This window comes from Chelonoidis abingdonii, chromosome 8, assembly GCF_003597395.2.
Source record: "Chelonoidis abingdonii isolate Lonesome George chromosome 8, CheloAbing_2.0, whole genome shotgun sequence".
NCBI lineage: Eukaryota > Metazoa > Chordata > Testudines > Testudinidae > Chelonoidis > Chelonoidis abingdonii.
In genome coordinates, this window is record NC_133776.1 from 8254904 (window position 1) to 8276506 (window position 21603).

Here is a 21603-nt window from a genome sequence, read left to right on the forward strand (position 1 = left end):
GGGAGACAGGGCACGTGGTGTGTGTGTGTCTGTGTGAACACTGTGCAACTATCTGCCATGCTTCACTCTGTTGGGGCTGTTGGTGGACTGCTGCTCTGGGGGTCTGGATCAGTATTGTGATGCAGTAACTTCCCTCCCAAGCCCCAGGGGCTCTGATGTTACACTGGGGTCTGAAAAGGCTCAGGGCTGCTCCCCACTTAAAAGGAGACCCCCTAGGAGAAAGATGCAGGGCTGGACTTTCCTGGTGCACCCCAGCACTCCCCACAGCAGCTGGTTAATGAGATGGTCCCTCCTTGTGCTCCCTAGGTATGCAGAGCGATTCCACCCAGCTCCAGCTGGTTGCTTGGCTCCATCTGTAGGGCAGCCCGTGGAGACTACATGTCCCAGAATTCAGTGCTCTATTGCAGTCCCAGCTGCCTGGCTTGGGCCTGTAGTCTCTGCAGGCCACAGCATCTGTATTGAGGGTGCTGCCAGTGGCTGTGATCAGCTCTGTTAGGCTTGTGGCCTTTGGCTGGGTGGAGCTTGAGCATTGTGCTCAAGGTGAATAGGGGAAGATAGATCGTCCCACTTCCTTTGGTTCCCTACAGGTGCCTTCTGGGAGTTGTAGTTTTCCAGGGCTGTTGAGAAATTACAGGAATTTTTGCTAGGGGAAGGGAGCAGAGCCCAGCCCATCACCACCAGTGTCAATGCTGCTGCACCAGCCTGGAGGACTGCGCACCTTGAGAACCCCACAGCCCCAGGGGCGGGAGGAGCCAGCTGGGGATTGCAGCCATCTTGTGATGGGCGCATATGACAGCTGCGAAACTGTCCTGCCACTCCATGGCAGCTGGTCGTGTGTGCTGCCAGGTGACCACCTCTTAGCGCCTGGGCACCGTGTGCCAGAAGGGTCCCAGAGGCACACCACAAGCTGTGTGGGGATGCTATGCCCCTGCTGTTGGTTCCTCGCGCCTCCTGCCCTAGACTGCTTTTCCCATCCCAGTTAGGGGGCGGAACGTTAGCTATCCACTTGTGGTTCCAGCTCTAGGGATAGTGGTAGCTGCTGTCCAGCCCTCTGGATGGAGGATGCAGAGATGGGAAGCAGCTGCCTCTGTGGGGCGTGTAGCTGGGTGGTCCTGGCACCCTGCTGGGACTAACTGAGTGCCACCGTCCTTCTCTCCCAAAGCATTTCTACCAGAGCAGGGCCCAGCCTCCGACAAGTGCTTCCCGGGTGCAGAGTAACACGTCGGCCCGGCCTGGCCCACCTGCTCATGTCTATCCAGCTGCTTCCCAGGTGATGATGATCCCCTCCCAGATTTCCTACCCTGCTTCGCAAGGAGCCTATTACATCCCAGGACAGGTGAGGGCTGCACCCGGACACCGGGTTCCTTGGGCTTCCTCTCCCTGCTGCGTGGGGCTCAAACTGGCTTTGAAATGGGGGTATCAGGACAGAATCGACCACCAGATCATCTTCTTATGAGTTGGAGGGAAGGCTCTGGGGCTCTCCCATGTGAAGTCAAATGGACTCTGCCCCTCTTTCTCTGCTGCTCCATGCAGGGGGCCCAGCCCCATGCCCTCTGGAAGCCTGTCGTGCTGCTGTTGAGGTGGAAAAGCTGGTGCTGAGTGACACCATGTGTAACCTCTGCCCCAGGAAGCCTCGAGGGCCAGGTGGGGTTGCAAGCCCTGCTCCCTGCTGGACTGGCAGGGACTGACCGCCTGCTCTGCTGAGCCAGGTCCTGCGGGGCCGGCAGCCTGATGCCAAGGCCCTCCTGCCCTGCAGCGTGTGTGCTGCCCTGCTTGCCAGCCTCACCCACGCTCTGTGTCCTGCCCTCCGTGCCTGTTGCTGGGAGAGTCCCCTCAGATCTCTGTGGCGTGAAGATGTGTACTCCAGGGCCTGAAGGGTAGTAACCGGCGTGTCCTTCTCTGCCCACCCAGGGTCGCTCCACGTATGTTGTTCCAACTCAACAGTACCCAGTCCAGCCGGGCGCCCCCAGCTTTTATACTGGAGCCAACCCCCCGGAATTTGGCACCTATGGTAAGAGTCCCCGGAGACGCTGTTCCTCCTCCATTCGGTCGGGTGGGAGCTTGGGGCACCTGAAACCACGGGGCTGACGTCACTGGTGAGAATCAGACACTGTGTGCGATTACTCCCTTCCAGGCTCTGCTATGCCCTGTGCGGCTCTGTTGATGCTCCTCAATCCTGACCTGCAGCCCCCTTGCTACTCCAGCCCTGGGCCCCACTGCGCCCCACACAGCTCTGCCAATGCCCTTCAGTCCCAGCATGCAGCCCCTTTATTATTCCAGCGTGAGCTTCCCACACTCTCAGCTCTTCCGCTGCCCCAGAACCCCCGCTGCCCCAGCTCTGCTGGGTTAGTTTTGTGCTGGGGATGTGTGTCCAGTCGGAAGGGGGCGTGAATTAGAATTTCACACCTCCCTTGGCACCTCGGAGTTGAGGGATGAGAGGTTTCCCTAGAAACGTCCCTTTCCTCATTCCCGAGCTGGTCCCCACCAAAGGAAGAGGGGTGGGGGTGGGGGGCACTGCCAGAGGGTAGGGGAGATGTGAGCGTGGGGCTGAAGTGAGGGGGCGGAACGTTGAGGCTGGCCCACCCCATTAGGGCCCCCTGCCCGCCCACCCTGAGCAAGGGCAGCTTAATGTTTAACTGTCCTGGCAGAGAGGCCGGGCAGACTTTAGCCCCAGCCTGCCCTTTGGTTGCTGTGGAAGTAAACAGGCAGCAGCAGCCCCACAGTCAGCTGTTCCCTAAATAAACACGGGTCCCTGTCCCCGGAGCGTGGCCAGGCCGAGGGCTCCAGGGGGAGTATGGAAGGGGGCTCCCATGTGCCCCCCTCCTTGCTGTGGCTCCTCAATTCTGCTTCCCAGGTTGCCCTTCCTTGGAGTGGAGCGGTGGGTTTGTGCAGCCAGCTGCCCCTCCCCTCCCCTCCCCCATGCTGTGCTCACATGGCCAGCAGGGCTGTGACTATATTTAGTCGGGATCCATCCCGGGCGGGCGGCTCTGCAGACACAGCAATGTGAGCTGCTGGGGCCTGCGTCCCATCCCATCCCAGCCCCGGCAGCGGCCGCCTCTGGACATCCCACCAAAATGGGCTCCCCCTGAGACAGGTAGGTGCAGCCCCTGCTCTCCACCTGGGATTCAGTATCTTGGGGAGAGAGCCCGATGCTGAGGCTTGCTGGGCTGGGCTGGGCTCTGCTAACCTCCAGGCTCGGCCTGTCTGTCTCTCATCCCAGCTTGGGTGTGGGGTAGCCAGTAGGCCCCAGCATCTCTTGACCACATGCTCTTGTGTAACAGCAGCTCGTCAGCAGTGAGTCATGGCAGGCCGGCTGGGCTGCTGCGGCCAGGCACTGGCCGAGCGTGAAGGGGGCACGGAGCCCCTTGATGGAGATCCAGGGCAGGTGACTCATCAGTGCCTCATCTCCCTAAAGCAGCAGGCCGGTGGGAGTGGCAGCTTCCTGCCAGAGGCCCAGGACTGACGCGCAAAAGGGAGCTGTGGGTCAGGGTTGAGAGGCATGAGCAGAGCTGCAGAGCGAGGGAAGGGGGTCTGGGCTATAGGTATTGGCAGACTTGTGTAGCAGGAGCTGCATCGCTGTGCCCCGTGGCTGCTTCTCACCAGTTCACGAGGCCTCCAGAGTCACTAGTGAATGTCCATCCTGGGAGGCTGCTCGCTGCTTGTGCCAGAGGAGGGTCCTGGCATGCCTGCTTCCCAGCTCCCTGTCAAAGCATCATCATTCGGCACCCTCGGCAAGGATCCCTCTTGCTGCTCACCAGTCGTCGGAAAGGGTTTCTAAGGACCTGGCTTCTAGGAGCCCATCTGGCCACAAATGCTGTGGGCGGCTGAGCTGTGGTGGGGGAGAGGGAGGGTGGCTGGCTAAACTCTGTGTGAAAACTACACTTCCCAGCATCCTCTCTGGCTGGCAATTATATCTCTCCCTCCATCTTGTTCTGAGCCTCCTGGTGTTGCATACCAGGGCTCCTGGTTTCCACCGTCTGCCAGCCCTGCAAAGATGAGGGCAGTGAGGTGTGGTTCCTGGGCAGTCTGGCTCCCAGAAAGCAAGGCTGGGGAAAAGCTCCAAGAGGCCTGTAAGAAACAGGGCTGGCTAGAACTTGCAGCTATGAGCTGGTGTCGGGAGCTTCGGCTGGGAGGGGCTCTTGTTCCCTTGCTGAGCCCGGGGAAGGGCAGCCTGGTGGTTCATCACAGGAGTCAGGAGATCTGGGCTCTGTTTCCAGCGCTGCCACTGACTCACCGGGTGACCTTGGGCAAGTCACTTCCCCTCCTTTGTCAGTTTCCCCCTATATACACAGGACCTCGAGCCCTAGGAAGGACCACGTGTTCCTACGGATGGAGGAACTTTGGGTTATTCCTCTCCCCACCCTGGCCAGCTAGCAGGACAGTTCCTGGCTACCCAGCCTGAACCCCCCTATGCTTGGTCTGCCCCGTGGCTGCTTCCTAGCCCGAGGAGCGAGTGCCCCACTGGGGTGTGTGGGTGGCCAGTGGGGTGAGACAGGCCCACGCCCTTGGTGTGGAGATCTGGGCCACTGCTGAAGTATTAAGGATGTTAGGGGCCCAGGAAAGTGCTGGATTTGGGAGGAGGCCAGGCTCCCACCTGTTACTGTCTCTCCCTCCCCATGCTGGCATCCATCTCACAGTCGCCTGCCCCGCTGGGGGACTGTGGGGGGCGTCTGTCTGGCCTGTCGTTCAGGGAAGGCTGGCTGCTGTCAGAGCTCAGGCCAGAGGCTGGCACTCTTCTTCCTTGGGCACCCGCCTGTGCTCGGGTCATGCTCTTGTGTGCCACAGGGACCTTATCCATGGGTCTGGCCCCCCATTGGTGATCTGGGCAGAGACAGGGTCTCGACAGAGAGCTGATTCCCAGTCCTGGTTCTGAGACAGATCAGTTGTGACCTGCGATGCCTCACTTCTTGTGTCCATCTATCAGTCATCCTGGCTCTGAGCCGCTGGCCCGGGCTGCCGGCTCCTTGCCCTGCATTGCTGTTTCTGGGGCGTTTGGTTGCCCTGTTCTGTCCTGGTTTGGCTGAGTCTGCTCAGCATCTGCAGCTGGGGGTCATGGGACCTTAAAGCAGCCATGGAATTGGGGGACCCCAGGCATGTTGCCCTTGTTGTGACCCTGGCTTGTCCAAGGGGGTCAGGCTACTGGTGCTGTAGTCCTGCTGTGTGGGGCCGGGATGCTGGCCAGCCTAAGAGCCATGGAGTTGGTGAGGGGCCTGAGCCTCAGCTCCCCAGCCATCGGGGATTGTGGGTGTGAGCAGAGTGGGATCTAGTGAGCTGGCAGCTCTGGTTCTTACTCACTTCTCCGCGGAGCTGGGGCGGGTACAGTCTGGTGTGAGGGAGATAAGGCCGGGGAGCTGCTGCCGCAGAGCTGGGGCACAAAGAAGGCAGCTGCGGGAGGAGACACCTGAACCCCAGTGCTTGCTTGGGGCATGGCTTCCTCCTCTGCCCACCTGATAGGTTTGGAAGGGGGCTGGGTGCAAGTTTGAGCTGTCCTATGGCATTCTGGGAAGTTGTAGCTGGGCCTGGAGTAGGGATTTCTCTCCAGCCTTCTTCTGCCAGCTCCGGCAACCTAGGTGGCAAGTTTAACTCCTGCCTGCCAATGGGATGGCTTCCCTTGCCTTGCCACTGGGTAGGGATGGGTGTGGGGCTGGCTAGCCCTCCACGGCAGGAGGCTGGCCGAGGGGGCAGCTCGGCTACGCTCTGCATCATGGGGAAGGAATTCCGGGAAGGGCTGGTTGGTCCTGTTGTTCAGGTTTGGGACATTCCCGGCCAGGGCTGGAGACTGCTGGGAGAGGATCCCGCCCCACTGAGCAACTCCTGGGCCTCCTGTGTTTATGGGCACAGCAACTCATTGGGTAGTGCTCTGGTCCTCCGGAGGCTCTGACCCCCAGCAACCCTGAGTGGCACCGGGCAGGGAAGGCCAAGCAGGAGCTGCCTGGGGTGTGTCCAGGGAGGTGTCTCTGTGAGGGAGAGGCTGCTGTGCTGGGCTTGCCTGGCAAAACTCCTGACCCACGAACTGGGGGTTCCTTGGGGGGAACCGCACTTGGTGTCTGGTGGCTCCAGGCTGTTAGTGCTAGCTGTTACCTGGTGCAGCGGGAATTGGACCACCCAGTTCCTCTGACTGACACTCTCCTTTCCCAGCTGGTGCCTATTACCCTGCTCAGGGGGTGCAGCAGTTCCCAGCTGGGGTCCCCGCTGCCCAGGTCATGATGAACCAGCAGCCACCCATCCCGACAAAGCGAGAACGCAAGACGGTAAGGGGGTAGAGGAGGGGGGCTGGGTTCCTGTGCTGCCTCCCTTGGGAGACCTATGCTGGTGACTCCCCGCCGCCAGTTGCGAGGGATGGAGCCTGTTGTGGGGTGCTTGAGAATGGCTCAAGGCTGGTTGTCCCCCCTGCTCCCCACGCTGAAAGTGCTGCCTCTGCAGGGAGTGAGGGGCCAGAACCCAGTTCCGTGGGAGGCCACTTGGCCAGGCCTTGCACACCCCACTAAGCAGGGAGCGGGCGGGACTGCGTTGTCCCCGCTGTGGGTGGGGGTGAGGCGGGTCGTGTGTGGCTGTGTACAAGGGACGGGGGCGGTGGGGGTGAGGAGAGGGAGCACGTGGCTGGCTCCTGGTTGTGTCTGCAGAGTCAGGCCCGACCTTCCCTGTCCTCCCTGGTGGGGAGAACATGCTGTGTCATGGCTGCTGCGGGTGGGGGTGGGTGCTGCAGTTGCCAGCCGGTGCCTGCCTGCCTGCCGGAGCTGCAGCAATGCTGTTGCTCAGAGGCTTGGCACAGGATCTATTTATAGCATTAAGCCGCCCTCTGCGAGCGCTGCAGCTTGGGTCTGCCAGGACCCCTTCCCTGGGTGGGGGGGCAGCAGATCCCCCCAGGCTCCACCCTGGATCGTGTAGTGACATGTTCCTGAGTGTTTTGTAATTCAAACCCTCTGCCACCTTGTTTCCCCTGGCCCGTGCTGCCTGGGCAGCTGGGCACCTGCGCTGCTGTTGAGTGGGATGTATGAGGGGATCCTGCTTTGCCGGGAGCCCCATCTGTCCAGGCTGTGCACTGCGATGCTGTGGCAGCAGCAGGCCACCTTGGCAACCTGGCAGGGAAGAGGGACCTGTACCTCTTGGAGCTGTCTCTGCATCAGCCCACGTAGGATGGGGGGAAAGAGCTGTCTGTGCCAGGGGCAGCCTGTTGCCTCCTTCACGCCAAGCTGGGCAGCAGGAAGCTTGGGCCCCTCTGGCTGCTGTGCCTGTTAAGGGAGGCAGAATTCCCACTGCAGTGCTGGGGGCTGGGGTACCGGCCAGGGGCTCTGTGGTGTGTGGGTGTCAGATCTGTTGTGGGGACTGGACCATTCGCAGTGATGATGGTACAGCTTTGGGGTCTCCATGCAGCTGGGCAGAGGTGACCCACATTTTGTCCTGCCTCAAAGGGCATAGCAGAGACAATGGATCCCAACCCACATTCTGCACACAGGCACCTCTCAGCAGTGAGGCTGAGACTGGTAGGCAGGGGCGGCTTAAAGTGTGGTGCACGCCGGACCGGGTGGAGGCGGGAGTGTGGTGGTGGGGCTATTGCAGGCCCAGGAGGAGAAGAATAGCAGTGCTCCTCAGGGAGGGTTGGGGTGCCCTGCTGGGCCCTTGGAGTAGGTATCTGCCACGTGGCTTGGAGTGTGACTGCCCTGGCAGCAGTGAGGATGTCTGCCAGGCTGGGGTTGGGGTGTTCTCAGGGGGTCGCTGCAGAACCTGGCTTGTCTGGCCCGACCCCCTGCCAGGTTCCAGGGCAAGGTTGTTCCTTACAGGCTGGGGCCCTGGGGTCCCACCACTGCCCAAAGGGGTCTCACCCTGGGTTACAGTCAGGGCGGGGCAGGGGCATGAGACGCCAGGACAGAGGCAGTGGAGCGTTCAGCCAATGGGGGTGCTCAGTTCCCTGAGCATTGTGACACCCCCTTGTCTCATGCAATCGGAATGACAGAACTGTCCCACAGCCCAGCTTGGGGAGGGGAATATGGGACTATCCTAGAGCTCTGCTGGGGTAGGGTGTGGAGGAGGGGGTTGCTTGGACTGTCCCACTGCCCAAGTGGAGGGTGTGTGTGCAGGGGGGAGTAGAGATGCCTGGACTGTCTCACTGCCCAGGTTGGGGGGAGATGCCAGGCTGTCTTGGGTGAGGCCGCTGGTCTCCCTTCCCTGGGGATGTGGGGTGGCTTCTGTCGGGCCCAGGTGGTGCTGAGCTGACGTACCCAGCACACCAGGAGGGCTGCTCTGCCATTGGCTGCCAGACAGAGCCTCTGTGACCTCACAGGCTGCTGCTAAGTGCCTTCCTCCCCCTGCCCTTGGCCTGGCTACTCCCCCTCCAGCGGCCGAAGTCCCATCCTGGCTGCTCTGGGGCAGGAGGAGCCGTTTCCTCCTGGCCTAGCCTCTGTGGGAGGGGGGAGCTGGGGAATGTGCCGAGCAAGCGGGAGTGAAATGGCAGCTGGCTACAGCGCCGCTGGCCCCCTGCCATGGGCTGTGTGAGGTCCCAGCCGAGCGTGTGTTGGAGTGGGGTGAGTGCAGCGCTCCACGTGGCTACAGCAGCCCACCGGAAGCTAAACAAACTTCCTCTTCCTGCCTGACCTGACCTGCTCCCCACCCAGCTGCTTGGGAATCAGGTACGGGCTGTCCCAACCCTGGACTGTGCAGGTGGCTCGCTGCCTGGCAGGCAGCTCTGTCCTGGAGCAGATCCCCAAGAGGCCTCCGCCTGGCTGCACTGTACATGCAGGGGGTGTCGGGGCTGGGTTGAATGGCAGCCTGGAGTGGCATGAGCTGGTTAGCTGTGCCCTGCTCCCAGCATGCCCCTTACTTTGGGAAGCGTGTGTCCCTCCCTTCACCCTCCCAACAGGGTGCGGGGGCGGGGGGAGAAGAGGGAATGTGGGCCCCCTCTGCTAACTGCTGCTCTGCCTCTCATATATGGGCAGATCCGGATACGAGATCCGAACCAAGGTGGCAAAGACATCACCGAAGAAATCATGTCTGGAGCAAGGACCTCCTCCACCCCCACCCCTCCTCAGGTAAGGGGCTCTCCTTAGCTCCTCCACACCCCCCACCACAAGTGATGGGCCCTGCATGTTCCTTCTCTAGGGCAGAGTGAGTTTAAGGGCTCGTGTACACTTACGACACTGCACGGGTGTAGCTGCACTGCTGTAGTGCTTAATGAAGACGTCTCCCTTCAGTGTGGGTGCTCCCACCTCCCCGATAGGTGGTAGTTGTCCCGCTCAGGGGCATGGAAAATCCACACCAGTGAGCGACGTAGTTAGACCGACTTACGTTAGTAGTGTAGGAGGTTTGGGGGGATGGCGGAGGAGGGCACTCATTAATCCTTCATGTGCTTCTGTTCCACAGTCTGGAAGCGGTTTGGAGCCACAGGCCAATGGAGAGATGCCCCACGTAGCAGTTATTGTCCGACCAGGTGGGTTTCCGGGGTGGGGTAGGGGTGCCTGATGGGGGCATCCCCGCGAACTGGTGTGTGATCTGGGGTTGGAGCAGCAGAGCAGCCAGGCGGCTGAAGGGCTGGGGTGACTCCCTCACTTGCAACCTGTTGCTCTCTCCCTGGCTGTGACTCTCTGCAAGTGGAGCTGTTGGGGTGAGGGTGGGAGAAGCTCCTTAAATCCTTGGAGGCCGGTGTGGGGGTTTTGCTTGTGGAATCTGGAGGCCCTGTCCTGAGCTCGTGGCAGGATTGGTCCCCGCAGCATTGCACTCAGGCTAGTTCAGTGTCCCAAGCGAAGCGGCTCCTGCCCCTTCTCTTGGCAGTCGATGCTCCAGCCCCACGTGCCTTATCTGGGAGGCCGTTCTCCCTAAGACTCAGCCTAGAATCCCTCCTTTCTTAGTGTCACTCCGTTTGCCCGGAGCCTCCCTCCTTGGGGTTTCTGCCTGTTGGGTGGTTAGACTCATGCAAGCTCAGCACACCCAGCGCTCTCCAGCGATGTGAACTCTTTCCCCTAGGGCAGGGTATCCCTAGAGTGGTGTGGAGAAGGGACCAGGCCCTCCCAGCTCCAGCACCTGGGTGCTCCATGTATGCAGCTCAAATTGGCATCAGCCTCTCTTCTTTGTGCCCATGGCAAACTGATATGGTTGGAAGCCAGATCTCTCAGCTTCTCCTTCACCCTGGCCACAGGTCTGGATTTCAGGTTATTCCCCTTCAGAAATCAGCTGTGGTTTCCTGAGCTGAGTCTTTGTCCCTTTCTGCCTGTTTCTGATCACTTTGGACCCTTTGCGATCTCGACTGGGCCTCCTAGCTCAGGGTCACCAGGACTCTGTGCCACAGGGCGGTCCCATCCCCAAGGCAGTGTGCAAGCCATGTGTCTCTATCTCTGCAAGTCGTACTGGCTGAGATGGTGCTGAATGCTTCCCTAAAGCCCAGGTACTCCTCTGCTTAGTTCCTAGCTCGGGGTCTGCTTTGTCCATCCAAAGTCAGCGCTTGTCTGGCTGGGCCTGCCTGGATCTATACGAATCCTGTGGCTGCTTGTAGCTCCTGCTGCCATTGGTCTGACATCCATGCCTAGATGCTAGAACCATTCCATGCTCAGGGTGCCACTTCCAGTGCTGAGAGTGATTTCACTGAGTGATCCAAACCCACCCCAGACAATTCTCACTCGTTTCCATTCCCCCATCCTGCCCCACCTCCGGGAATACTTAGTGATGTGTCTGTGCCAGGGGTTCTCAACCAGAATCTTTCAAAGGGTTGTGTGGCAGCTGCTGGGGTCCATGTCCCACAGGGCCGACTAGGCTCGCTTCTCTGCTCCAGGCACTGCAACCTCTCAGGTTCCAGTGACACGCAGGGTTAGCCCAGCCGTCATGACGGCGGGAGCCTGGTTAGCCAAATTTGAGTGAGTAGCGCTGCAGTGCAGTGAGCTGGGTCACAACTCCACTCAAACATTTGGTCCAGTCGGGGGGTGGGGCCAAGCCTGAGTGTTGCTGCAACCCCGGAGGTTGCAACGCCGGAGCGGAGAGCCAAGCCCAGGCAGCCCCACAGCACAGGAGCTGCAGGAGCCACCACGGGTGTGAGTGCTGGGCAGGACCCAACCCCACCAGGGTGCAGGATCTGACCAAAACCACCCCAGGGTGGGGCTGTAACCAGGGTGAAGCAAGCAGGTCAGCAGCCCAAGGCGCAAAGCCATGGGGTTGGCTCAGGCTGGCGATGCCAGGTGGCTTGGGCCAGCCCTGCACGGCGGGGCTCAGGGAGGGACCAGCACCTCCACCCCCGACTCATCTCAGCAGGCCACCCAGTCTGTCTCAGTTTAGGGGGGTGCAACCAAAAACTGGGGCGGTCTGTGCAACGTGCCCCCCTCTTTCTCCCACATGCATGCTTGCTGGCCCTGGGTGCTAAACTGCTTAGTTACGTCTCTGCCACAGGGCCTCCACCCCCAGACTATGTACTGGGTTGTGACAAGCCACGGGTATTTACAAGTGGGTCCTGAGCCCAGAAGGTTTGAGAACCACTGGTCTAAGTGACTGTTGTGGTGTTTCAGTAGAGGTCAGAATTGTGGGGTATCATTGCCAATGTGCTCAAAGAAATCTAATAGATTAGCAAGGCACGACTTTTCCCTGCAGAGTCTGGTTTCTACCAATTTGTCCAGGGCTGAAGTTCGGCTCACCGGCCTGTAACGGCCGGGGTCTCCTCTGGAGCCCGGTTTAAAAATCAGCACTATCTTAGCTACCTTCATCATCTGGTACGGAGGCTGATTTCAGTGATAGGTTACATTTACAGGCAGTAGTTGTGCAATTTCATCTCTGAGTTCCTTCAGATCTCTTGGATGAATCCAATCTGGTCCTGGTGACTCATTGATAAACTAAACAGTAATCTGTTCTTAAACCTCTCCTACTTGCACATCAATTTGGGACAGTGCTTTAGATTTGTTACCCACATCAGAACTATCCTTTTGGGGCATCTTCCACCAGATCCTCTGTGGTGAAGACCGATGCAAAGAATTCAGTTAGCCTCTCTCCACTGACCTTGTCTTCCCTGAGTGCTGCTTTAACACATCTGGGGTCTGACTGTTTGGCAGGCTTCCTGTTTCTCACACATGTGTTTTTGCATCTTTAGCAAGTTGCTTCTCAAATTCTTTCTTGGCCAGACTTCTTATACTTTTACATTTTATTTGCTAGAGTTTGTGCTGCGTCCTGTTTTTCTCACTGGGATTTGATTATTATTTATTATTATTGTTATTTATTATTAATTTGCAGTATACGTTTAGTCTGAGCCTCTAATGTGTTTTGAAAGTTGTCTCCATGCTGCTTGCAGGCATTTTACCTTTGTTCTCTTTTTAGTTTCCCTCTAACTACCATTCTCATTCCTGTGTAGTTCCCTCTTTTAAAGTTAAATGTTACTATGGTGGGTACAGTAGTGGGGTGAAAAGATAAGACGGATAAGACACTTACAAGATCCTGCGGCGATTTGGATGATGAGTCCAAGTCTGCAGGGAAAAGTTGTGCCTTGCTAATCTGTTAGAATTCTTTGAGCATGTCGGCAAGAGTGGATCCCGGCAGTGACACCCCGCAAGTCTGACCTCCAGTGAAACACCGCAGCAGTCACTTGTAAATGTTTATGGCTTATCACAATCCAGTACATAGTCTGGGGGTGGAGGCCCTGGGCCAGAGTCCTAACTAGGCATTGTAGTGACCAGGGTGCGCAAGCATATTCGCGCCCTCTACCCAGAGGCAATTGGCCAAGTAGCTGGGAATGATCAGACCCCTAGATGAACATTGCATCTCTCTGGGAACTATGGGACGCATAGATGAACATGATGTGTCGGGGGAGAGTCAGCACGGCTTTTATAAAGGGAAGTCTTGCCTCACCAGTCTATCAGAATTCTTTGAGGGAGTCACTGAACATGTGGATCAGGGGGATCCAGTTGACAGTGTGTGTGGATTTTCAGAAACCCTTTAACAAGATCACACACCAAGGCTCTTAAGGAAACTAAGTAGCTATGGGATAAGGAGGATGGTCCTCTCATGGGTCAGTAACTGGTTGAAAGATAGGAGACAAAGGATAGAAATAAATGGTCAGTTTCACAGTGGAGAGAGGTGAACAGCAGGGTCCCCCGAGGATCTGCACTGGGACCAGTGCTGTTCAACATTTTCATTAACAATCTGGAAGAAGGAGCAGATGCTGAAGTGGCAAAGTTTGCAGATGATACAAAATCATTCGTGTCCAAAGCTGCCTGCAGGGAGTTAGAGACTCTTACAAAACTGGGTGATGGGGCAACAAAATGGCAGATGAAATTCAATGTTAAGGTCAAAGTAATGCACGTTGAAAAAAATAATCCCAGCTATACGTATATCCACCGTAGTAATGTTTAACTTTAAAAAAGGGAGCTACACTGTTCTTTTCTTGTTACCACTCAGATCTTGGAGTCACTGTAGATAGTTCTTTGAAAACAACTGCACAACACACAGCAGTGGTCAAAAAGGTGAAGTTAGGACAGGGGTTCTCAAACGGGATCGGGACCCCTCAGGGGGTCGTGAGGTTATTACCTGGGGTGTCGCGAGCTGTCAGCCTTCACCCCAAGCCCTGCTTTTCTGCCAGCATTCATAATGGTGTTAAATGTATTAAAAAGTGTTTTTAATTTATAAAGGGGTTCACACTCCGAGGTTTGCTATGTGAAAGGGGTCACCAGTAAAAAAAAAAAAAAAAAAAAAAAAAAATGTTTGTCACTGAGTTAGGAACTATTAGGAAAGGGATAGAAAATACGACAAAAGTATAATGCCTCTATATAAATCCAAGGTGCGTTCACACCTTGAATACTGTGTCCAGAGGATATAGTGGAGGGGAAACAGGCAATGATTAGAGGTATGGGACCAGCTTCCATATGAGGAGAGACTAAAAGGATTAAGCAGCATGGAAAAAAGATGACCAAGGGGGGATAAGACAGAGGTCTCTAAAATCATGAATGGGCAGGAGAAAGTGAATGGGGAAGTGTTATTTACCATTTCACACCCTACAAAAACGAGGGGTCACCCGATGCAATTGATAGGTAGGGAGTTTATACAAACAAGAGGAAGTACTCCTTCACACTATGCACAGTTAACCTGTGGAACTCATTGCCACTGGATGTTATGGCAAAAAGTATAATGGGGTTCAAAAAAAGAACAGGAGGACAAGTTTATCAATGGCTATTAGCCAAGATGGTCATAGATGCAACTCCAGACTCTGGGTGACCCTAATCCTCTGATTATCAGAAGCAGGAGAGGAAGATGAGTGAATCACTTCATAATTGCTCTGTTCTGTACACTCCCCCTGAAGCTGTGGTGCGGGCGACTGTCGGAGACAGGGCATAATGGCCCATGGTCAGACCCAGTGTGGCAGCTCTTGTGCTCTGACCTGGCACTGAAGCCTTGTATGTGATTCCCAGCTTCACTCCAGTGCCGCTTTAGAGCCCAGTCTCCCACGTGCTGTGCTCCAGGACAGTCGCCGACTGCGGGTGTGTTTGTTAGCAGCTTAGCCCCTTAATGCCTGATCTCCTCTGTATGCTGCAACCTCCTTGCTCCTGTGGGGCAGGACCCTCCTTTGTCTCCACAGACATTTGCCCTCTGTTCTTCTGACTCCTCCTTGCTGCTGTTTACTCCTGTCTCTTCCTGCTCCTTTCACTGGCTCCTTTGTTCTTCCGCCTTTGTTGGGTGCTTCACCCAAACCTGCTTCCTTGGCTTCCCCCCATGACCCTGAGCCCCTCCCTCGTCTGTGGCAGCCAGCTGGCCCCCAATAGCCCACCTGTGCCGCCAGCTCAACGGATTGGCCCGAGGAGGCAGGCTTTGCCTGGGCACCGCTAACGTCCTCTCTCTCTTCTTTGCAGATGACCGCCCAAAGCCTGTCCCGGTTGTAAGTAAACCTGTCTCCCTAGAGCCAAATAAATCAGCGTCCCCGTCTCCCCCACCTCCCCTGATCGCCGAGGTAGAGCCTGTGCTGCTGGTCCCGGTGCCACTGGTGCCGCTGGAGGGCCCGGTGGGCATGGACATGGACACTAAAGCGGAGCTGGCTGAGGCTCCTGCAGACACACACGAACCTCTTAAAGCCACCACTACAGTGCCAGGGGACATGGAGCAGCCTGAGGAAGCCCCTACCTTGGACATAGAGCCCCAAGAGGAGGCAGCTGCCACCCCTGTCCTGGAACCCCCTGCCCAACTGGTGCTGGTAGAAACACAAGAGGAGGTGGCACCAATGGAGGTGGCACCCCGGGAGGAGATGCCCCTGGAGGAGGAGCTGCCAGCTAAGCCTGCTGCTCCCCCCAGCCCCCCACCTCCCCAGGAAGAGGCCTCCAGCGAGGCTGTTGTTGAATCCAATGGAGTCCTGGAGGAAATGCCAGAGCCAGTGGCTGAGCTGCCTGTGTGCCAGCCAGAGCCAGTCGTGGAGTCTCCTGTTGCCCAGCCAGAGGAGCTGGTGCTGCCCAATGGGCTGGAGGTACCTGGCAAGCAGGAGGCCGACGAGCCAGAGGAGCAGCCGGAGTCGGATGTCAGCCCCATCTCCGAACCCGAGGAGGTTAAGGCAGAGGAGCCGGACATCCCAGCCTCCCCCCCTGCAGAGGAGGAGGAGGAGGAACAGGAGGAAGAAGAGGAGTGTGAGGAGCCCCTGGAAGCACCAGAGGAGAATTTCCCGTTGGAAGCGCCTCTTTCCCAGAGCTCTGAGGAGATCACGCAAGGTGTGGGAGCTGGGGGGGGCACCCCGGGCTAAGGATGGGGGCTCCTGGACCAGGAAGCCCCAGAGGAGCAGGGGAATCTCTTCCTGTACTGCAAGGGGAGGGGCTCAAAATGTGTTTTTTGTTTTCACTGGAGGGGTGGCTGGGGCACATGTCTCTCTCCCCCTTGCGGAGCCGGGGCCTCACTTTCCCACCTCTCCCCTCCAGTTGCCGTGTCAGTGCCAAAGAAGAAGCGGAAAATGAAAGAGCTCAACAAGAAGGAAGCTGTGGGCGACCTGCTGGATGCCTTTAAAGAGGTGGGTGTGTGGTCTTCCCACCCTCACACCACCCAGAGCTGCTGCCTCTCGTGATGAGCTCCTGTTAGTGCCATCGTGTCTGGGCCACTGATGCACTGTGATGGAACTGAGGATCTGAGTTGCAGCAGGGAGTCTGGGACTCCCCCCAGCAGGGCCAGGGCTTGAGGGCATGGGGTAGTTGTGTGCCTAGTGCTCCAACTAGGGAGCTCTCTGCACTGGGGGCTGCTATGGGACTGGGTATCCTGGAGGCCCTGAGTACATTTCCAGGGACTTGGGAGGAGCTGTCTGGGTTCCTCGCTCACTTCTTGTCTCACTGGCTCCTTTCATTGGAAGTCTCAGATCAGCGATGGTGCCTCTGAGGTGGAGAACAAGCCCCCAATCCCTGAGCCCAAGGAGGCCGCCCCAGCCTGCCCCCAGGAGGAGGCAGAGGAGACCTGGGAAGAGAAGGAGGACAAGCTGGATCCAGAGAAGGTCAAGGCTGCAGATCAGAAATACCAGTACAAGGAAGGTGAGCCTTCCTTCAGCCAAAGTAGGTGTCCTACTTATTGCTTCTTTCTTGCGCTCGGACTGGCCTGGCCTCCTGTGATGACATCCGCTATGAGCCATCGTGTCTGGGCCACTGACGCTCTGTGATGGAACTGAGGATCTGAGCAGGCGGGGGTTGCACTGGTGGGGTGCCGGGAGCACGCGCCGGTCGTCCCGCTGAGTTTCACTGCTCTTGGCTTTCACTTCCCCTTGGTCACTGTCCTGACTAGCCGGCTTCTGCAGAGACTCGACTCCAGCAGGGCCCATTAGCATCTAGTGCAGACTGGGACAGGGGGGCAGATTCATTCACAACCTGCTAGTCCAATGGGCACTGGAGGACAGCGGTTCTTCGGGCAGGGCAGGAGCTTCAGGCTTAGGCTGCAGGTTGGGTCCTGCAGATGCCGGAACCCGAGGGGTAATGCCAGCCCTGCACGTCAGGAGTTGTATGAGCAGCTTGCCAGGAGCTGGAAGAGCTGCAGGTCCCAGCATGTCCTGTAGCCTGCAAGCTTTGCCCACTGGCTGCTCCTCTGCGGTATGTGAGGCTGCCCTGTTGTGGAGCCTCCTGATAGGCCTTCATGGCACAAGGGTCTGCATCTGCCATGTTGGGTTGATGTGGGCTTGACTTCCCACATCCCCTTACATCAGGGTGTTGGGCAGAGATTGGCAGTGCCACCACTGAGCCAGGCGTGACCTTCCTCCCACTGCAGGGGGCCCCTGGGGCTGGGCTGGGGCCAGTACCGCTCAGTGCCTGCCGTGTGGGACTGCTGCTCTCCCTATCCGCTATGCCACTTGGCTCTGCCTGCTGCTTCTCTGCCCTTTCTTCCCGCCTTGCGACGTCCCCTGGGTGTGGGCTGTGGCTGGGTGAGATGTGGTTTTTCAGGGTGGTCTCCTTTCCTCCACCACAGAACAATGGAAGCCCCTGAACCCGGAGGAGAAGAAGAGATACGACCGGGAATTCCTGCTGGGCTTCCAGTTCATCTTCGCCAGTCTGCAGAAACCCGAGGGGCTCCCCCAGATCAGCGATGTGGTGCTGGACAAGGTCAGTGCCACCACCAGACTGGTGAGGACCCTGGATCTACCAGCTCAAGCTTGTTACCACGTGGGGGAAATGCCACTAACCGCTCTTCATTTCATGCTTGGTCTCTGCCCTCTGCTCTGGCCAGACCGTGGGACCCAAGTAGCTCGGGGTGGGGGATGAGCACTGGGAATGGGCATTGCCATGGCCCGGATGAGATCAAACAGTAGCTGTTCTGAAGTCATCCGGTGCACTCGGGCACGTGGTGCTGTGCAGCTGAGAAAAGTGCCCAGTCTGGAATAAGCAGAGCCTCCTTTGCTGCTTCTGACCCAACAGCAGCTCCTTGGCTGAGACATGCCAGAGGTGCCTTCCCTTGGAGTTGTCCCATCCGTGTCATCTCCCCTTGCTGTGGGAGAAGATAATGTTGGTAAATGCAAAGTAATGCACATTGGAAAACATAACCCCAACTGTACGTACAAAATGTTGGGATTTAAATTAACTGTTTCCACTCAAGAGGGTGCTCTTGGAGTCACTGTGGATAGTTCTCTGAAAACATCCACTCAATGTGCAGTGGCAGGCAGAAGAGCGAACAGAATGTTGGGAATCCTCAAGAAACGGATAGCTAATAAAACAGAAAATATCATATTGCCTCTATATAAATCCATGGTATACCCACATCTTGAATACTGCGTGCAGATGTGGTCACCCCATCTCTAAAAAGATACATTGGAATTGGAAGAGGTTCAGAGAAGGACAACAAAAATGATTAGGGGTCTGGAACAGCTTCCATGTGAGGAGAGAGTAACAAGTCTGGGACTTTTCGGCTGGGAAAAGAAATGACGGGGGGGATATGATAGAGGTCTATAAAATCATGACTGGTGTGGAGGAAGTCTTAGTTACTCCTCATAACACAAGAACTAGGGGGTCACCAAATGAAGTAAATAGGCAGCAGGTTTAAAACAAACATAAGAAAGTATTTCTTCACACAACACGCAGGCAACCTGTGGAACTCCTTGCCAGGGGATTTTGTGAAGGCCAAGACACCAACAGGGTTCAAGAAGAGCTAGATAGATTCATGGAAGATAAGTCCATCAATGGCTGTTAGCCAAGATGGGCAGGGATGGTGTCCCTAGCCTCTGTTTGCCAGAAGCTGGGAATGGGTGAAAAGGGATGGATCACTTGATTCCTGTTCTGTTCATTCCCTCTGGGGCACCTGGCATTAGCCACTGTCGGAAGACAGGACACTGGGCTAGATGGACCTTTGGTCTGACCCAGCCTGGCTGTTCTTATGAGAGTGTGATCCAGCCATTTTCCTTGCTGCGCTCCCGCTGGGCCCTGGTAGAGCTGTATGGCCTGAGCCCTCTTGGCGCCCTGCTCCCTTCCTGGCATTGCCCCCTTTGCTGCAGTGACCCTTCACTGGGCATCCTGAGGATGTAGCTTGCCAATGGGGCCTGGCTCTGCCTTCAGCCCAGCAGGTGGGGAATCCTCAGTGTGTTTTTTTTCCCCCTCTTCTGACTTGCAGGTGAATAAAACGCCTATGCGACCGCTGGACCCCATCCGCCTGAGCGGAATGAACTGTGGCCCTGACTTCACCCCTTCCTTTGCCAACCTGGGCCGTCCGTCCATGGGCAACCGGGGACCGGTAAGTGCTTCAAAGAGTCACCAGCCTCGGCCTCCTTCCTGCTCGCCTGCATGATGATCTCCTGTTTGTGCCATCGTGTCTGGGCCACTGATGCTCTGTGATGGAACTGAGGATCTGAGCGGGCCCAGGAGCCTGTGCTGGTGCCATCAGCCCATCTGGCTTGTTCTTACAGTAGGGAGTCCCCAGCTTGGGGGAAATCTTGGGAGCAAGGCTCCGGTTCCATCTGACAGTGGCATGCGGGGAGATGAGAAGGGAAGTGCTGATGTCTCCTCTTCCTCCTGCTCAGCCCGCAGGGTTGGGCCCGCGCCGCTCGCAGCAGAGCCAGAGGAAAGAGCCCCGGAAAATCATCGCCACAGTCTCCCTGAATGAGGACATCAAGCTCAACAAGGCTGAGAAGGCCTGGAAGCCCAGCAGCAAGCGGGCTGCTGAGGAGGAGGATCCTGACAACATCAAGACGCAGGTAGGTATGGAGGAGCTGTGGGAAGCGAGGGGGCTTGGGACGGATGGGGCCGGCTCTCACTCACCGTGTCTGGGGTGTCCCTGCAGGACCTGTTCCGGCGCGTGCGCAGCATCCTGAACAAGCTGACACCGCAGATGTTCCAGCAGCTGATGAAGCAGGTCACGGAGCTGTCCATTGACACCGAGGAGCGGCTCAAGGGCGTCATTGATCTCATCTTCGAGAAGGCCATCTCTGAGCCAAACTTCTCCGTTGCCTATGCCAACATGTGCCGTTGCCTTATGGGGGTGAGTGCCCTAAGGGCTCGGCTCCTCCGAGCTCTGTTTGCCCTGGCATCTTCCCGCCACAGAAATCAGAGCCTCTTAGAGCCTTTGTGGAGCCAGGACCCCCTGTCTTCCAGGTGGGGAAACTGAGGCACCGTGGGGGTCAACGGATGGATTTATATGAGGTGGCAGAGCTGGGGATGAATGGAAGCGACGAGTCCTGGCTCCCAGCTCTAATGGTTCAGATGCCCCACCTTGTGTGGGGTGGAGCTGGCAGCTGTCCCCGTGTTGGGCTGGAGCAGGACTGGCTGCAAGGAGTGAGGGTACAGGGCTGGTTGGCCAGCCTGGTGAATATTACCCCCGCTCATCTCTGGTCCCATCTCTCCCTGCAGCTGAAAGTCCCCACAACTGACAAGCCGGCGGTGACCGTGAACTTCCGCAAGCTGCTGCTGAACCGTTGCCAGAAGGAGTTTGAGAAGGACAAGGACGATGATGAGATCTTTGAGAAGAAGCAGAAGGAGATGGACGACGCTGCTGCTGTGAGTGGGGCTGTTCTCAGGGGGCAGGGAGGCGAGGAGTGATCAGGAGCAGTGGGATGCGGCTCTCCTGGTTAAACCCCGCTCTCCTCCCCCTCCCCACAGCCGGAGGAGAAGGCTCGCCTGAAGGAGGAGCTGGATGATGCGCGGGACAAGGCCAGGAGGCGCTCGCTGGGGAACATCAAGTTCATTGGGGAGCTCTTCAAGCTGAAGATGCTGACGGAGGCCATCATGCACGACTGCGTGGTCAAGCTGCTCAAGAACCACGATGAGGAGTCGCTCGAGTGCCTGTGCCGCCTGCTCACCACCATTGGCAAGGACCTGGACTTCGAGAAAGCCAAGGTTACCTGCCTCCCTCTTCCCCCAGCTTCCCGGCCCCAGGCCTGTCCATCAAGGTGCCCAGGAGAGCCAGGGAGCACCGGAAAGCAGGCCATGTGGCAGCAGCTGTCCCTACAGGCTGCTCCACCTTGCTCAGTGGCCTAGGACTGTACAGTACCAGGTGTTGCCCTTCAGAGCTATGCTGACAGTGGCACCCCCTTGCAGGGAGGGATGTTGATGCTGCCTGTGGGGGCTCTGGAGAGGGGCAGGGAGCGTGTGTGAGGCTGAGCTGTTGGGGGGAGGGGAGGCAGTGGGGCCTGCCCAGCGAGAGTGGCTCCCTACTTCCCCTCCGCTTTTCACTCCCTCCATTTCTGCTCCCTGGGAGGGGTCGGTGACTCCCCCAGGTGACCGGTGCCCCGGGATGCTGCACTCGCGGCCCTAGCGCAGGGAGCTGTGAGGCCCTGGCGCGCTGCAGTGCCAGGCGTGGGGAGGGCATGGTGGTGACTGCGGTAACGCTGTCTCCCCTCGTGCAGCCCAGAATGGATCAGTATTTCAACCAGATGGACAAGATCATTAAGGAGAAGAAAACATCGTCTCGAATTCGCTTCATGCTGCAGGATGTGATTGACCTCAGGCGGGTAAGGTGCCAGCCTTGCCTCTGGATAGGCAGGCACGACCCTCCTGGGTAAGGGATGTGTACACACAGGTAGATGAGTGCCAGCCCCACCCCCATATCCTCAGGATAGACGGGGGCATAGTGGGATCTGGCACAGAGCGACACTGTGGCCATCAAACCCACAGATCTTCTCTCCCTCCCCCTGGGTTGGTTGGCATTGTGTAGCCCCCACCCCTCAGAGATGTGCGGGTGGCATGCCACCTGGTACAGGCCTGGGAAAACAGCAGGAGG

At 57.6% G+C, this 21603-nt stretch overlaps 1 protein-coding gene and 3 non-coding genes across 19 annotated transcripts in view; all 4 read left to right on the plus strand.

The window, feature by feature from the left end:
* The window catches only part of EIF4G1 (eukaryotic translation initiation factor 4 gamma 1), a 43387-nt gene that overhangs the window by 13349 nt on the left and 8435 nt on the right, over nt 1–21603 (plus strand). For 4 of the 16 annotated variants that reach the window (XM_032803919.2, XM_032803912.2, XM_032803918.2 and 1 more), the window contains 15 exons: nt 1163–1336; nt 1912–2011; nt 6139–6251; nt 8934–9026; nt 9358–9424; nt 14805–15647; nt 15852–15940; nt 16274–16448; nt 17371–17525; nt 19003–19122; nt 19409–19582; nt 19669–19866; nt 20235–20381; nt 20484–20720; nt 21230–21334. In XM_032803919.2, coding sequence (XP_032659810.1) covers nt 1163–1336; nt 1912–2011; nt 6139–6251; nt 8934–9026; nt 9358–9424; nt 14805–15647; nt 15852–15940; nt 16274–16448; nt 17371–17525; nt 19003–19122; nt 19409–19582; nt 19669–19866; nt 20235–20381; nt 20484–20720; nt 21230–21334 — 2790 coding nt within the window. Of the gene's footprint in view, nt 1–1162; nt 1337–1911; nt 2012–5298; nt 5455–6138; nt 6252–8933; nt 9027–9357; nt 9425–14804; nt 15648–15851; nt 15941–16273; nt 16449–17370; nt 17526–19002; nt 19123–19408; nt 19583–19668; nt 19867–20234; nt 20382–20483; nt 20721–21229; nt 21335–21603 lie in introns of those variants that run through there. The other 12 variants (XM_032803922.2, XM_032803917.2, XM_032803921.2 and 9 more) reach the window with 8 other exon arrangements.
* On the plus strand, nt 15986–16062 carry LOC116838599 (small nucleolar RNA SNORD66). Its single transcript, XR_004376948.1, has one exon. It is a non-coding gene; the product is annotated as a small nucleolar RNA SNORD66 (small nucleolar RNA).
* Nucleotides 16518–16594, plus strand: LOC116838606 (small nucleolar RNA SNORD66). Its single transcript, XR_004376955.1, has one exon. It is a non-coding gene; the product is annotated as a small nucleolar RNA SNORD66 (small nucleolar RNA).
* Nucleotides 19169–19244, plus strand: LOC116838605 (small nucleolar RNA SNORD66). Its single transcript, XR_004376954.1, has one exon. It is a non-coding gene; the product is annotated as a small nucleolar RNA SNORD66 (small nucleolar RNA).